Raw genomic sequence first — 18,567 nt, 5'->3', positions numbered from 1 at the left:
CTTTCTCACAGCTAGAAGCTTGTTTTTGAATAATTTAGACTGCCGATATAATGTAGATATACCACTTTTATACACGCCTCACCTGCCGCCTTTTGCTCACGGCATTCCTGATCAAAGGTAAAAAATCTTCAAAACAATAAAAGTCACAATCAGTAACTGGCTATTGTTCAAAAGAGTAAATCATTTGTATGGCGAGATGTCGAAAGAATGTGTATATTTGATTAGGTGGCACGGAAAGTTTTTAACTTTTCGATTAGTGTAGACCAGATCTAACAGCAATAATGCCGCGGGAATTTTCGTTGCCTCTCGTATTAGTATTTAGTATTCCACGAGTAGCGTTGGAGCGTGGTTTTGTAGCGTACGATTTCAGCGTCGATATACGTATTTTTTAAACGATCTTTCTCTCGGTAATTATAGCAAATCGATACGTAGATAAGTCGGTACTTACTCGTTGATCTTTTGTGATCGGTGTCGCCATTGATTAAAAGTTTCTCCAATTCAAATCTGACAGTTAAAAAAAAAGTACCTGTGTGCGCGACGTCGCGTTTTTAGCTTTGATGGCGGCTACAGCGCGCGTATTTGTTTACATCGTGTAACAAAATAATATTTGCGCCATTGTTATCTTCTGTGTTTAATTTGTGAACGAAATAACATGGAACCACTGAGCTGTAAGTTGACTCGAGAATAAAATACGAATACCCAACGAGCGTACCTGTTGTTACCTGTGTATTCTGTGCATAATATAATTTTGTGAATGGTTTTGTGATTTTTTTGTGCTCACCTAATCCTGAGGATATTTTAATGGATTTAAAATGGCTGGGAATCTTTTGATGGTGAGAAGTACAGAGTTTTATTATTACTTTTTGTTAGTTTGATTCTTCATACATAAAAAATAATATTATACTACATATATATGATTCGTGCCACGTATAAAAATTAAGGTAATTTAAAAATATTTAGAGTGGAAACATAAAACTATCCTTATCCATCTATTTTAATATACATATTGTAAATTCGTATGTAACTTTTCATACTTTTTGTCAAAAATTACTTCTGAATTTAAACTTTTTTGAGTTAAAAAAAAAACAATATGTCACACGGAAAAGGTCTCTACAGCACGTATAGGGTTAATGAAAGTAAAATATTACAAGGTATCATCCGAAAATTTTTAAAACAACCTACGTTTAAAAAGTGCTGAAACGATATTTAAAAAACTTCTAAAATAATAATATAATAATACCCTTATCCGCACCCCAATGGTGCATAGGGCACTGCGTTATATAAACGCAGTGTTATCTTGAACATTTACACATGAAGGAAAGGTGATCAGCCCTCCGCTTCAGGTACCAGTCCAGGGTAATGTTGAATAAATATGACAGTGAAAAAATCACTTATATTTATTTTACCCCCCTTGGGAATCGAACCCGGGACCTCCAGAGCGTGCTGATTATTACACTACGGAGGCGGACTCTCAAACTTCTAAAATGTTATCGAAAATTAATAAAGTAATATTTTGTAAAAATTATACATAATTTATTTTTATTTTATATATTTGTTAGTTGCCTTAGATAATTTTCCTTGCCTACTATGTATAAGGATTCATAGCATATTCAGTTTATATTTTGAATATTGAAAGCATTACTTTGTGGTTCATATTGATATATTATTTCGAGAAATAAAAATACTTTGTGTTCTGATCCACTCACATTTTTATTAACCAACTAGTTTCGGCAACAACCTGTTGCCCTCTTCAGGGTTTTTTTTTTTGAATTACCTAACGTCCAAGTGACTCTGAAATCTAGCTACGGCTTATGCAACACCGTTTATCATGTCCCTACTCAGGCTTCAACTTTAAAAGTTTCATAGCCTATGCCTACTTGTGAGTGGATTTACTCTTTATGTTTAAAGTTACTGTAATTTCATGTAATTCATGAGTGAAAATTCTAGGCAAAAACACTCGCTATCTCACTAGAGGCATGAGTTTATACATTTCAATGATTCTAAGTTAGCAGTGAAGTTACTTAGGTGTATGATTTTAATTCTTGATTTTACTCAGGTAGTGATCTCTTCAGGGTTTATTTATTACTATTATTAGTAATAAATAAACCCTGAAGAGGGCAACAGGTTGTTGCCGAAACTAGTTGGTTCATAAAAATGTGAGTGGATCAGAACACAAAGTATTTTTTATTTCTCGAAATAATATACTCAGTTTATACCCATTAATCAAGATTCGTCACATTGCTCATTTATTTGTCTAATTAGTTTTGTTACATTTTCCAAATAAAATTATTGTGAAGTATTATCGAGACCATAATTTATATTTGAAGCACTAACTTTGTGATTTTCCATTTTATAATTAAAATGTAACTTTGTTTTAAAAATCACTATAAATATTTTATTATAATTAAATTATTATGTCTACCGGTTTCGTAGCTAACCGCTTCTTTATCAAGACTGATTAATACTAAAAAAACTATCTACTGAACAAAAAGTTTTTTTTGTTTATGTAGTAGATAGTGTTTTAGGACACCCATTTATTCCACAAGCCCTCTGACTTAGAAAGACTTCCAATGCCTCACTAACTAGCCTCTTGACTAAGAAAGACTGCCAATGCCTCACTAACTAGTCTCTTGACTAAGAAGGACTTCCAATGGCTCACTAACTAGTCCTTTGACTATGAAAGACTTCCAATAGCACATTAATTACTCCGTTAATTATTGAAGACTATAATAGAACACCCATTTATTCAACAACTCCTCTGACTAAGAAAGTCTTCCAATAGCACATTAATTATTACTTCAATTATGGAAGACTTTCAAAAGTATTCAACAAGCCATTGACTCGAATGGCACACTAACCAGCGATTTGACCTAGACGAGCTTCCAATAGCTTTGACTCAAAAACAGCTGTTAATTCAACTGGAGAAGACCTCCGACGGATCGAGTCGTCGTGTAGCTGTAAGTTTTAAAGTTCAGCGTGGCTTTAGCTTTCACCTCACGTCTGAGTCAGTTTCTGGACCGAATCTGAGACGCATTGTAATTTAGACATGACGAAAACTGCCGTTCGGGTTACGGTGATACCTCTGCAGCCTGCACCGCGCGTTGGTGCCAAGTCTGGCTCTCTCTTTCGCGAGCGGCGACTTGCCAATTCTGCAATCTGCTGTTGGACCTCATGGACAGTAATCGGATACTGGGTTATCAAGTTATATGCCGGGTTTTAAGTAATATATTGGGTTATGAAGTTATATACTGGGTTTTAAGTTATATACTGGGTTTTAAGTTATTTACTGTGTTATGAAGTTATATACTGGGTTTTAAGTTATATACTGTGTTTTAAGTTATATATTGGGTTGTGAAGTTATATACTGGGTTATGAAGTTATTTACTGGGTTTTGAGTTATATACTGGGTTTTTATGTTATATACTGGGTTATAAAGCTAAACGAGGACACTGGGTTCATCGCTGTACCCCCGTGTTGCAGCGGTCTCAGACGGTACGATTGCTCTCTTCTCACTCTTATTATATTGTAATCACCTGTCGATGAAAACAATTGTAGTTTTCGAAACTTATCGTGTGTAATGAAACAAAACTCAATAAGTGGTATTTATTGTATAAGTTTTAAATTTTTTAAATAATTAAAATATGTTATAATTAAAACAAAGATATTTTTCAATTATAAAATAGAAAATCAAATCTTCAAATATAAATTATAAAATATGTTAGTTGAAAAATAATTTAAATAATAAACTAACGACATAGGGTTATTGAAAGCTGCATGCCCAGATCTGATACAGAAGCATCTAGGCTTCCTGACAGATCTGCTCTTGCTAAGAAATTATTTTTTTATGAACTAAGTTGGGAAATTTATTGAAAATGTGAAACAATATAAAATTGCATCCCGATTTTACAGTGAATTTACATTTAAAAACATTCAATATCCCTGTCACTGCCAATCTAAATAAATACAAGTTTGTAAATCCGTCGCCAAATTTTCTAGAAGTACCCCGGTGTAGGCAGTGAAAGGGATTAGTATTTAGTTCAATTAGTCAGCTAGATCCGACTCCGACCCGACGCTGGCCGGTACACAGACGCCCACAACCCCGACCAGCACAGCAGACAGACACGGAACAGTGCAAAAACATTTACAGAGAATGGTCAGTCATCGCATTTCCATACGACATAGGGTTGCATAGTGGTCACGGATAACTGTCATCGCCCGTACAATGTGTTCACGATATCCCGACAAGAGTATTATTTCATATTCTCATGTGCGCCTTCACAAAGGCTAGAAACATGACGCGAGTGTCAATTTGCCAGAATATCCATTGGAGAATGTGACATGAGTGCAGAGCGTCAGAACAAAACGTGTAACGTGAACAAGGCATGACTGTCAACAATACAATGTTCTCTTCGGTGTTTAATTTTTAAATTTTAAGTTTTATTTATTAATTTTTTTTTAAATAATGATCTTTTTTTTACAAGATAATATGATAATTCCTAGTGATATATCGTAGGTTATAATTGATGACAAGGCAAATGGTAGTACACCAATTAAAAAAATGTCAACAAAAGATGGATATGTAAGGATTTTTGCATTTATTGTTTAAAGCATTTACATTCGTAAGAAATTTGAGAGCACGCAAATACATAATTAATGCAAATACATATTATGATGTTCGATAGATGTTCGAATGATGAAATAAGGAAAGAATGTAAGGCTGAGATAAGCATTATCGATAAAATTAAGAAAGGTGTGTTGAGATGGTTTGGACATGTGGAGCGTATGAGTGAAGAAAGAACGGTTAAACAAATTTATGAGGCGAATGTAGTTGGAAAAAGAAGCAGACGACGACCGAGGAAAACTTGGCACAATCAGGTATGTCAAATACTTGAAAGCGGCCGGGTCAGGAGTCGTAATAATCGTCGGGTATGTATGAGGAGATGCATGAATGTAGAAGAGGCAAAGAATGTTTGCAAAGACCGAGTGGTTTGGCGTTCGATTCTCTCAGCCTACCCCTGCGGGGAAGCGGCGTGATGGTTAGTTAGTTTAGTTAGTTTCCTAACCACATAGGACAGATAACATATTAGAGATTTCGCTCACTCCTTTCAACAACGTCATATATTAAAAATCGACAATTTTCAGTTGCGCATGTTTTCGGAATGCCAAGAAAATGTATTAAGTATATCCCAGCAAAAGCGGCATATTTTCAACATAATATTTACCCCCTACAGGGCAGAAGGTGTTGTTTTTGCATTTCGAAGAAAAGGTATTGTTTGGTTGCGTATTGCGTGCAAGAAGTCGGCAATACGCAACCAAATTTGGACGAAGTTTTTTTTTTTAATTTTCTTTTAGATGGGAATTGCATTTGTTATTTTCCTTGCTTATTATGTACAAGGTTTATAGATACAACATTTTGAGTGTGTCCAAATCTCACCAATAGATGTCTCTAGTGAAGTTCTAGTGATTCAAGAACAAGGTTTCTAAATTGGTTCATATATATAGAACTTCCAAGAATTTGAGTAGTGTGGTTGTCTATAATGGGTAGAATTGGTGAATGTTACACGTGTGTAAAGTGATCACTTAAACCAGCCGATGAGGGTCGTCAGCCCCGTAAATGCCCAGACTTCCATATTCTTCTTCATCTTTGGTGAGATGTTAAAAAATAATAAGGTTTATAGATCATTAAGTGGATTTTGTTTGTTCTAACTAAATGAAGATGTTTTATGTATTTAAGTCTGTGTTGGGAACAGGAGGGATAATCTAGTGCTGGCCAATCAGGAACTTGTCAGCATTTGGTCATTGCTGGGAGGAAACCACGTTGCACTCCTCAGAAGAAGCCGGACTGTTGACTGTCTCCAACAGACCTTCCGTTCCACTAGAAGAAGGTTCGGCATTTTGTGTCCCAGCATGGTTTACGGTACCAATGTCTTTCATTATTTTTATAATGTACGATACCAATAAATGCCTGCAGACCATGTAGTACACCGAGTCATATCCTAACAAGGCGTAAATCCATCGAAAGATCTGAACTTGGTTAGGTTTGATTAGGTTAGGACCAAGTAGTACATCGAGTCATATCCTAACAAGTCGTAGATCCATCGAAAGATCTGAACTTGGTTAGGTTAGATTAGGTTAGGACTAATACACTGAGTCATATCCTAACAAGTCATAGATCCATCGAAAGATCTGAACTTGGTTAGGTTAGATTAGGTTAGGACCAAGTAGTACACCGAGTCATATCCTAACAAGTCGTAGAACCATCGAAAGATCTGGACTTGGTTAGGTTAGGACCAAGTAGTACACCGAGCCGTATCCTAACAAGTCGTAAATCCATAGAAAGATCTGAACTTGGTTAGGTTTGATTAGGTTAGGACCAAGTAGTACATCGAGTCATATCCTAACAAGTCGTAGATCCATCGAAAGATCTGAACTTGGTTAGGTTAGATTAGGTTAGGACTAATACACTGAGTCATATCCTAACAAGTCATAGATCCATCGAAAGATCTGAACTTGGTTAGGTTAGATAGGTTAGGACCAAGTAGTACACCGAGCCATATCCTAACAAGTCGTATATCCATAGAGAGATCTGGACTTGGTTAGGTTAGGACCAAATAGTACACCGAGCCATATCCTAACAAGTCGTAAATCCATAGAAAGATCTGAACTTGGTTAGTCAGACGGTGTCAGGAAATTGCCATCAGCTGGTAAACACGTCAGCGATCACAATAACATTATTACGACGTTGGTCATAGAGATACCGTATATGGAATATTGCCATGTCTACCATTTGCACTGTACACTCACGAGGCAAACGCAGACGTGAACTTGAGACTCGCCCAAATATGGTAAAGTGTATTAAATCATTCAGCAGAATTACATAAGACAATTACCATAATCTTGGCTATTAAACACATGTCGGGCGGATATTGTTGTATGGCAAAACAGAGCGCTAACCGGGGACGACTTTGTCAAAACACATGCGGAAATGTAATTTATAAAACGTTTTTCAAATATGCAGTGCCTTGTCTTGACGTCATCAAACTACATATGTGGAGGTCCTCACCAAAACGTTACATTTTCATTATAAATGATTTTAAGTTATCAGGAATTCTAGCTTGTAAAATTGTTACGTTTTGGTGCGATTTAATGATTTTATATTGGTTTAACATATCGCTCACTGCTTTCAACAACGTCACATATCAAAAATCGTCAATTTTCAGTTGTGCATGTTTTTTGGATCCCCAGAAAATGTACTGTATCCCAGCAAAATCGGCATATTTTTAATTTAATATTTACACGCAACAAGGCAAAAAGTGTTGTTTTTGCATTTTGAGGAAAATGTATTTATTATTTCGAGAAATAAAAAGACTTTGTGTTTTGACCCACTCACATTTTTATTAACCAACTAGTTTCGGCAACAACCTGTTGCCCTCTTCAGGGTTTAATTTATGATCAATATTCAAAACGGAAAATGTATTGTTTAATTTTTTTTTTAAATATGCTAAATATTTTTCAAATGGAGAAAAAACCTTCAGATTTTACCTTAAAAGATCTGTTGTGAAGTAAAAAGTTAAAAATAAATTAAAAATGTAAAAAAAACTATATATGTACTTAATTAATGTTTTATGTAAATAAGGTTATGTTTGTAATTAAGTAAATGAGATGTGATGACTAATGGGTAACAGTTATTTTTTCGGTTATTCGATTGGGACAGTATCCGTTACTTTTGTCAGTTTATATATGTTTATTTTGTTTTTGATTTCAAATACAGTAGGAAGTTCCAATACGCAGCTAAATTCGTGCCCAGATCGGCGTTATTAGCTTCAAGTGATCGAATCCAAAAGCCAAATTGAGTGACGACTTATTTTAAAGAGATCGTTTCATAATTTGATCGCCCACCACCGATATAAATAATAATAAATTATGAAATCGTGAAACAAAATGTCAATTCAATAAATAAAGGTAATTATTTTCGACATCTCATCAAAGATGAAGAAGTCTGGGCATTTACTGGGCTGACGACCGTCATAGGCTGGTTTAAGTGATCACTTTACACACGTGTAGCATTCAGCAATTCTACTCATTATTGACAACCACACTACTCAAATCCTTGGAAGTTCTATATATATATATAATAATAATAATAAAACCCTTATCCGCACCCCAATGGTGCATAGGGCACTACGTTATATAAACGCAGTGTTATCTTGATCATTTACACACGAAGGAAAGGTGATCAGCCCTTCGCTTCAGGTACCAGTCCAGGGTAATATTGAATAAATATGACAGTGAAAAAATCACTTTATTTATTTTATATTTATTTTACCCCCCTTGGGAATCGAACCCGGGACCTCCAGAACGGTAGCCGAGCGTGCTGACCATTACACTACGGAGGCAGACAAGCCTATGTATGCCTATATATATATATACTACTACTACTACTACTACTACCATCACGCCGTTTCCCCGCAGGGGTAGGCAGAGAGGATGGAACGCCACACTCTTCTGTCCTGACATACACTCCTAGCCTCCTTCACATCCATACATCTAGTCATACATGCCCTTCGATTACGCAGACTTTTGACACCGCCAGATTTATATATATATATATATATATATATATATATATATATATATATATATATATATATATATATATATATATATATATATATATATATATATATATATATATATATATATATATATATATATACATGAACCAATTTTGAAACATTGTTCTTGAATCACTAGAACTTCACTAGAGACATCTATTGGTGAGATAAATTAAGTACATAAATCCTGATGATGACAAGGATCTTGTCGAAACCGGTTGGATAAAGTGTACCGATAAAAAGCGGTTAAAACAAAGTTGTTTTATTTTATAAAGTTAAATTGATATGAAGTTGAGGTCCCGTAGCCCAATCTTCTCAGGGTTCACGCTCGAGGGGTTCTGCCCTCTCCGCCGCTTTCTGCTCGGAAAACATCGGCAGAAGGTGGTGTCTATGCGCCCGTGCCCGGCGCCGGCAGGTGTGTGCATAGAATGTACAATATTATTATGCAAATGGACGTGTTTTCTCTTTTAGATTTTCCGCTCCGCTGGGAAACACTGTAATGGCATCAGATGTAACGAATCCAAGTAAAACCCCGCTAGTTGAAATACTTGATGCTAGTATAGTCCCTGACTCCAGGAAGCCGTTTGGCATAGACCATAATGTAGAACACACACATTCTATCGGTGTTTTGGTATATACAGTGAAATCTCTATCTATCGTTTTTAAAGGAACCTATTAAAATAAACTATGAATGCGGGAAAACAATGAATGCGGTATTAAGCGGTCAATACGCAAATAGATACGACCGAGTAAAGATACCGTCCTCCCAATCTGCATAACCATTCGTAGGCTGAAATTCTAAGAAGAATACATGTTTCGGATGCAAATCGCTCACTCCTTTCAAGAACGTCATAAATCAAAAATCGTCAATTTTCAGTTGTACATGTTTTCGGAATGCCCAAAAAATGTACTATATCCTAGCAAAAGAGGCATATTTTTTACTTAATATTTACCCGCTACAGGGCAGAAAGTGTTGTTTTTGCATTTTGAAGAAAAGGTATTGTTTAATTATGTTTTTAAATGTACTAAATTTTTTTCAAATGGAGAAAGAACCTTCAGTTTTTGCCTAAAAAAATCTGTTGCATAGTAAAAAGTTCAATAAATGGCTTCATGTTTATTTTTAATACATTGTTTTATATTTTTAAACTTTAAAAACGTTCTCCTGAAAAATCAAGTTTTTTTGTTTGTGACGTTCTTGAAAGGAGTGAGCGATATGTACATCTACCATAGTAATAATATTTTCTCACAGAATGAGAACGTTATATTTTTATAACTCGTGTTTGATTAGTAAATTAAATTGAATCGAGTTGAATTACCCGTTCAATATCCGGCACATCATTATCTTCTAGTTTTACATATATTTAGCTTGCATCCCAAAATACATAATGAGGTGGAGCTAATTTTATGACCCAAGATAAAAATACGTAAAAAAAAAGTCAGCTGTTTATATTATAGCACTACACTTATGACCTGAGCTAATTTCGCAGTATAAAAGAAAATAGGTAAATATTAAAAGTGATTTTCATCTCCTTACTAAAAACCAAAATATACTGTAGTCTCAACATAAAGGAATTTTATAGAAAAACAAAATATATATTTATAATAAAACCCTTATCCGCACCCCAGTGGTGCATAGGGCACTGCTTCATATAAACGCAGTGTTATTTTGATCGTTTACACATGAAGGAAAAGTGATCAGCCCTCCGGTACCAGTCCAGGGTAATATTGAATAAATATTACAGTGAAATAATCACTTATATTTATTTTACCTCCCCTGGGAATTGAACCCGAGACCTCTAGAACAGTAGCCGAGCGTGCTGACCATTACACTACGGAGGCGGACGAATAAAAAAAAAAATATATATATATATACATATATATATATATATATATATATATATATATATATATATATATATATATATATATATATATATATATATATATATATATATATATATATATATATATATATATATATATATATATATATATATATATATATATATATATATATATATATATATATAACGTGGTAATATTTTCCTTTTGAAAATTAAGTGTAAATAATATGTAAAGTGGGTGTATAATAATAAAATAAACAATGTGTTGCTTTGTAATTAAAGTTTATTCTTAATTTATCTTTATAATAATTTTTATATCTATCTATCTATCTATCTATCTGATTCTGACAGTTAATAATATTATCGGAAGTCTTTTGTTTTATTCTGAGCTTGCTTGACGCATGCGGCATCTGGTGGTAGAACTGTTTTATGTAGGTACTTTTTGTAAGTACTTAATAAAATGTATAGGTAGGTACCTAGGTATTTTATTACATATATATATATATATGTATATATATATATATATATATATATATATATATATATATATATATATATATACATATATATATATATATGTAATAAAATATTGTTCTAAAATAAAAGTACCTACATAAAACAGTTCTACCACCAGATGCCGCTTGCTTGACGCATGCGGCATCTGGTGGTAGAACTGTTTTATGTAGGTACTTTTTGTAAGTACTTAATAAAATGTATAGGTAGGTACCTAGGTATTTTATTACATATATATATATATATGTATATATATATATATATATATATATATATATATATATATATATATATATATATATATATATATATATATATATATATATATATATATATATATATATATATATATATATATATATATATATATATATATATATATATATATATATATATATATATATATATATATATTTTTTTTTTTTTTTATTCGTCCGCCTCCGTACTGTAATGGTCAGTATGCTCGGCTACTGGAGGTCCTGGGTCGATTCCGAAGGGGGGTCAAATAAATACAAGTGATTTTTTTACTTACTTAGTTATCCAATTTTATTATTTATTATTACTCTTATATTTATTAAATTTTCCCTAGACTGGTACCTGAAGCGGAGGACTGATCATCTTTCCTCCGTGTGTTAAAGATCAAGATAGTACTGTATTTATAAAATTCTGTTTTGCCAATCATCTTTTCATATAAAATTTAGAAAATCCTGCGATTCTTTGGGTACAACACCATTGTCACAGTCTCACCAACAGTCGTACGATCATTTTGTTCCTATTTTTTCCGGGTCCGTGATGTTCTTTTCAAATATTTATATAATATCTACGCATATTATATCTGGAAAGATTGATAAAGACATAGAAAGGAGAGTGAATGCTGGGAACAAAGTGAATGGTGCACTGAAATCAGTTATAGCAAATAAAAACCTATCAGCGGAAGCTAAACTGGCAGTGCACAACGGAGTCCTGGCTCCAACTCTAATGTATGGAAGTGAAACATGGAGTTGGCAAAAGAAGGATGAAAGTAGACTGAATGCAGTCGAAATGCGATCTCTCAGAAGAATGTGCGACAAAACGATGTATGATAGATGTGCGAATAGTGAAATAAGAAAGGAATGCAAAGCTGAGATAAGCATAATCGATCAAATTAAGAAAGGTGTGTTGAGATGGTTTGGACATGTAGAACGAATGAGTGAGGAAAAAACGGTAAAACAAATTTATGAAGCGAATGTTAGTGGGAAAAGAAGCAGAGGAAGACCGAGAAAAACATGGCACGATCAGGTATGCCAAATACTTGAAAGTGGTCAGGTTAGGAGTCGTAACAATCGGCGGGTATGTATGAGGAGATGCAGGAACGTGGAAGAGGCGAAGAATGTTTGCAAGGACAGAGTGGTGTGGCGCTCTATTCTCTCTGCTTGTCCCTGCGGGGAAGCGGCGTGATGGTTAGTTAGTTAGTTAGTTATATTATATCTACTTTGGAAAATAAAGAGATATTTCTAGCTATTAGACCGTGGTGTTGTTAAAGTTAACAACATGTGAAAAAACGCGTTTGCAAAATTTGAAGGGCAATTATTAACGACCGAATGAAATTGAATTTCTTGGAAAGTTAACGAATTCTAGCCAAGAAAGTATGCTGAAAGTGTTGTTGCTTGAGTGGCTTTCTAATACCGATTTTTAATTTTATTTTATGGTACGATAAGTACCTTCCTATGGCATTTATTCGTGCATACATACATAATTTATAATATACATAGTAAATATGTACATATTTATTACAGCGCGGAATGCAAAATTGCAATGAACTCACTAATATTTATCAGGGAATTTTTCATATTTATAACTTTCTCCTAGCAATAAATGCAATTATATTATTTCGAGAAATAAAAAGACTTTGTGTTTTGATCCACTCACATTTTTATTAACCAACTAGTTTCGGCAACAACCTGTTGCCCTCTTCAAGAGTTGAAGTTGAAGAGGGCAACAGGTTGTTGCCGAAACTAGTTGGTTAATAAAAATGTGAGTGGATCCAAACACAGTCTTTTTATTTCTCGAAATAATATCGCTCACTCCTTTCAAGAACGTCATAAATCAAAAATCGTCAATTTTGAGTTGTGCATGTTTTCGTAATGCCCAGAAAATGTACTATATCCCAGCAAAAGCGGCATATTTTTAACTTAATATCTACCCGCTACAGGGCAGAAAGTGTTTTTTTTTGCATTTTGAAGAAAAAGTATTGTTTGATAATTTTTTTAAAATACTAAATATTATTCAAATGGAGAAAAAATATTCAGGTTTTACCTAAAAAGATCTGTTGCACAGTAAAAAGTTAAATAAGTGGCTTGATATTTATTTTTAATGCATTGTATTTTATGTTTGAACTTTAAAAACGTTCTCCTGAAAAATCAAGTTTTTTGATTTATAACGTTCTTGAAAGGAGTGAGCGATATATCAATATGATCCACAAAGTTAATGCTTTCAATATTCAAAACAAAAATGCAATTTCCCGTCAAATCCGGATTATGTACAATTCTAGGAGTTATTTTTCATATTACTTTTGACATCTCATCAAAGATAAAGAAGCTGCGTTAGCTCTGATCAGGAGACCTTTCGCCGATATCTGCGATCGATAAATTACAAATAATTAATACCAACGTAACGGTAGATCAACGTTCCATCTGGTTTGAGCCATAACGGCAATTCACTCACACAGTCTCCCCCGAGACCAGACCATCATAAGACCAGTCATCTCCCGAAACAAAGTAGTCTAATACCCAACGCCCTCTTATTATCGGAGAACATTGGCTAAAGGGTACTTGGCCTTTGCAGGCTTCATGGGTCAACCAGTGCAAGTCCACTCTGAACAGAGATAGTTGGACGATAAATATACATTAATTGATTCGGCAGTCACTGTGGTAAAACATATCTATCCATTGTTGGGTGATATATCCAAAATTAAAAACGGTTATTGGATTGAATTCTATTTTTATTTACATATATCGTTCACTCATTTCAAGAACGCCATAAATAAAAAAAAACTTGATTTGTCAGAAGAACGTTTTTAAAGTTTAAAAATATAATACAATGGATTAAAAATAAATATCAAGCCACTTTATACTGTTCAACAGATTTTTTTAGGTAAAACCTGAAGGTTTTTTCTCCGTTTGAAAAATATTTAGTATATTTAAAAAATATTTAAACAATACCTTTTCTTCAAAATGCAAAAACAACACTTTCTGCCATGTAGCGGGTAAATATTAAGTTAAAAATATGCCTTTTTTGCTGGGAAATAGTAAATTTTCTGGGCATTCCGAAAACATGAACAACTGAAAATTGTCGATTTTTGATTTATGGCGTTCTTGAAAGGAGTGAGCGCAATATGAAATCATTAAATCGCACCAAAACGTAACAATTTTATAAGCTAGAATTCCTAACTAACTAACCATCACGCCGCTTCTCCGCAGGGGTAGGCAGAGAGAATCGAACGCCACACTACTCTGTCCTTGCAAACATTCTTTGCCTCTTCTACATTCATGCATCTCCTCATACATACCCGACGATTATTACGACTCCTGACCCGGCCGCTTTCAAGTATTTGACATACCTGATTGTGCCAAGTTTTCTTCGGTCGTCCTCTGCTTCTTTTTCCAACTACATTCGCCTCATAAATTTGTTTAAATTTATGGGCTAGAATTCCTGATTACTTAAAATCGTTTATAATGGAAATGTAACGTTTTGGCGAGGACCTCCACAGTTGAAACATTAATTCCATATTTCTGTTTCTATTCATATAACACACTATCGGGTAATAGTCTCATATGTGGGAGAAAAACCAAACTAAACAAAAATTACTAGCGTGCATTTTTTCCCACAGACTCGACAAGAGGTGATTTACCGACGTGTCAGACATGAGCAGTAAAATCATACGACTTACGGCTGAAGCAAGAGAAATTGTTTTCCCACAGGTTTTATACTTGTGTACCGACTTGCTAAACAAGCCACTTATTTTCAACTTAACACTAATTACGAAATACAATTTTTGACGAAAGTAGACTGGATGCAATCTAAACGCGATCTCTCAGACGAATGTGCGACAAAACGATGTATGATAGACGTCAAAATGGTGATTCATAGGAAAATAAGGTCGAGATAAGCATAATCGTTAAAATTTTAAAAAATGTGTTGTTTCTTTGTTAGCTTAGTATTCGTTGGGTCGCAACTTAATTTTCTCTAAATCCAGGTAAAATTTTACGTAAAAGTTTTTCTTTTCCTAAAATACCGTTTTTGCATTGAAAAAATAACTTTTTCTTCAAAATAATTATATGGTTTTTTAAAGAAAAGAGTTATAAAACTATTTTTCTCTGTACATATATTCTAAAAAATAAAAAAAATGAATATACAATATATATTGTGAACAAGTATGTGATCTCTCCGGTGGTCTCCAGTGGAATGAATTTTGTGCTTGCGAATATCCCCTTATTTACAATGTTCATTTTCGTTTATGGTATGAAATACCATAGTTCAATGTAAGTCGAACACCTAAATATTTCAAAATTAACATATTACCTACTTATGATATATATACAATACCATATAATATAATTAGCCGAGCTGCGTGTCGTTTCTTTATAAATGCAACTGTTCGCAGCTGCAGTACTTGCACTCTGTACTGACATATCGCTCACTCCTTTCAACAACGTCATATTTCAAATATCGTAAATTTTCAGTTGTGCATGTTTTCGGAATGCCCAAAAAATGTACTATATCCCAGCAGAAGCGGCATATTTTTAACTTAATATTTACCCGCTACAGGGCAGAAAGTGTTGTTTTTTGCATTTTGAAGAGAAGGTATTGTTTAATTATTTCTTTTAATATGCTAAATATTTTTCAAATGGAGAAAAAACCTTCAGGATTTACCTACAAAGATCTGTTGCACAGAAAAAAGTTCAATAAGTGGCTTGATGTTTATTTTTAATACATTGTGTTATATTTTTAAACATTAAAAACGTTCTCCTGAAAAATCAAGTTTTTTGATTTATGACGTTCTTGAAAGGAGTGAGCGATATGTGTATTTTATACGATTTTAAAATAAATACTCTATCGGAATGCCAATTGTGGATTTTATTATTTAAAATATCCATTTACTTAAAAACCCTGCTAAACAATATTTAAATACAGCGTTTTATTTCAAATTCCGCTTTATTCATGGAACTTGCCTTCTGACCCATGTCGGCCAATCAGAGAGCGGTGATAGGTCAAAAATTAAGATGACGTCATTATCGGTTTGTGTCTCGTGTTTTTTTTTAAATACTGAATAATTTTCTAAAAAAAATGGGATAATTCTCTATTTCATAATATTTTATCTAATGATAGACAAATCTTTTAAACATAAATGTTACCCGGAGAATTTCGCATTTTTTGTAAAATCGACTAACATGGATCTGGCGGATTTTGAAAGTAGGCGACACATATCGCTCACTCCTTTCAAGAACGTCATAAATCAAAAATCGACAATTTTCAGTTTTGCATGTTTTCAGAATGCCCAGAAAATGTACTATATCCCAGAAAAAGTGGCATATTTTAAACTTAATATTTACCCGCTACAGGGCTAAAAATGTTGTTTTTGCATTTTGAAGAAAAGGTATTGTTCAATTATTTTTTTAAATATATTAAATATTTTTCAAATGGCGAAAAAACATCCAGGTTTTACCTAAAAACATGTGTTGCACAGTAAAAAGTTCAATAAGTGGCTTGATATTTATTTTTAATACACTGTGTTATATTCTTAAACTTTAAAAACGTTCTCCTGATAAATCAAGTTTTTTGATTTATGACGTTCTTGAAAGGAGTGAGCGATATGATGGACGTCAGAATGGTGATTCATAGGAAAAAGGTGCAAGGCTGAGATAATCTTTATCGATAAAATTAAGAAAGATGTGTCGTTGCTTTATTAAGGCTCAGTATCGTTGAGTCGCAACTTAATTTTCTCTCAATCCAGGTAAAATTTTACGTAAAAGTTTTTCTTTTCCTAAAAAACCGTTTTTGCATTGAAAAAATAACTTTTTCTTCAAAATAATTATATGGTTTTGTAAAGAAAAGAGTTATAAAACTATTTTTCCCTGTACATATATTCTAAAAAAAAAAATATTTAATGTACAATATATATTGTGAACAAGCATGCGATCTCTCTGGTGATCACCGGTGGAATGAATTTTGTGCTTGCGAATATCCCCTTATTTAAAATGTTCATTTTCGTTAATGGTATGAAATACCATAGTTCAATGTAAGTCGAACACCTAAATATTTCAAAATTAACATATTACCTACATATGATATATATGTACAATACTATATACGATAATTAGTTAAGCTGCGTGTCGTTTCTTTATAAATGCAACTGTTCGCAGCTGCAGTACTTGCACTCTGTACTGACATATCGCTCACTCCTTTCAACAACGTCATATTTCAAATATCGTAAATTTTCAGTTGTGCATGTTTTCGGAATGCCCAAAAAATGTACTATATCCCAGCAGAAGCGGCATATTTTTAACTTAATATTTACCCGCTACAGGGCAGAAAGTGTTGTTTTTGCATTTTGAAGAGAAGGTATTGTTTAATTATTTCTTTTAATATGCTAAATATTTTTCAAATGGAGAAAAAACCTTCAGGATTTACCTACAAAGATCTGTTGCACAGAAAAAGTTCAATAAGTAGCTTGATATTTATTTTTAATACATTTCATTTTATTCTTACACTTTAAAAACGATCTCCTGAAAAATCAAGTTTTTTTTATATATGACGTACTTGAAAGGAGTGAGCGATGTGTGAACTAGACAGCTGCATTATACAAACGGGTACAAATGTGTATCAAATCTGAAAAATCATGTTTTTTGATACATGACGATGTTGAAAGGAGTGAGCGATATGTATGGTATTTGCTTTAATTCACGTGTTGGCATACAGATTTGTTGGTAACGTGTGGGGAGTCCGTTTACTAGAACGCCGGGGTATTGTTGCCATTGCAATTTGCGAACGAGGCATTTCAAATGATTTATTACTGCGTCGCTAGACTCGAATCAATCATTCAATTACGGCTTCATTGCTATGCATTTATGTTGAAATTTAAATGATATTTCAACCTAGATAAATAAAATAAATTGGTTTGAGAATATGGATGTTTATATACCGCTTATGATAACTTTATAACATCAAACTGACTAACTAACCATCACACTGTTTACTGCAGCGGTATGCAGCAAAATAGAACTCCACACCACTCTGTCTAAGCAAACATTCTCATATAAACCCACCGATTATTCCGACTCCTGACCTGACCGCTTCAAGTATTTGAAATACTTGATAATGCCGAGTATTCGTTAGCTCAATATTTTAATTCCGCAGTAATTCATGGAATACTTTACTGAAATTTTAGAAATTTTTACTGAATGTTGTGTTCGAGTTGTATTGTATTTTTGTTTAACGGTGACAGGTGTTTTTGCCTGTGACAGAAAAATATTGTGTATATCGTAGTCGTACAGGAGAAAGTAACTAACTATCAGAACGTTAAGTCTTCAGGAGGGCCATCTAAGTCACTTTTGCTT

The 18,567-nt window shown here is 33.5% G+C and overlaps 1 protein-coding gene across 4 annotated transcripts in view; it reads left to right on the top strand.

Annotated features, from left to right (window-relative positions):
• Positions 1 to 343: 343 nt before the first annotated feature.
• The window catches only part of LOC148307273 (uncharacterized), a 208,030-nt gene continuing 189,806 nt past the window's right edge, over positions 344 to 18,567 (top strand). For all 4 annotated transcript variants that reach the window (XM_088263627.1, XM_088263626.1, XM_088263629.1 and 1 more), the window contains exon 1: positions 344 to 833. In XM_088263627.1, the coding sequence (XP_088119753.1) occupies positions 813 to 833 (21 nt within the window). In that variant the 5' untranslated portion in view covers positions 344 to 812. The remainder of the gene's footprint in view (positions 834 to 18,567) is intronic.

This window comes from Brachycentrus maculatus, unplaced genomic scaffold (assembly GCF_059751285.1).
Source record: "Brachycentrus maculatus isolate JH-2025_06_01 unplaced genomic scaffold, ASM5975128v1 h1tg000202l, whole genome shotgun sequence".
Taxonomy (NCBI): Eukaryota; Metazoa; Arthropoda; class Insecta; order Trichoptera; family Brachycentridae; genus Brachycentrus; species Brachycentrus maculatus.
This window is presented reverse-complemented; position numbering and strand designations above follow the sequence as displayed.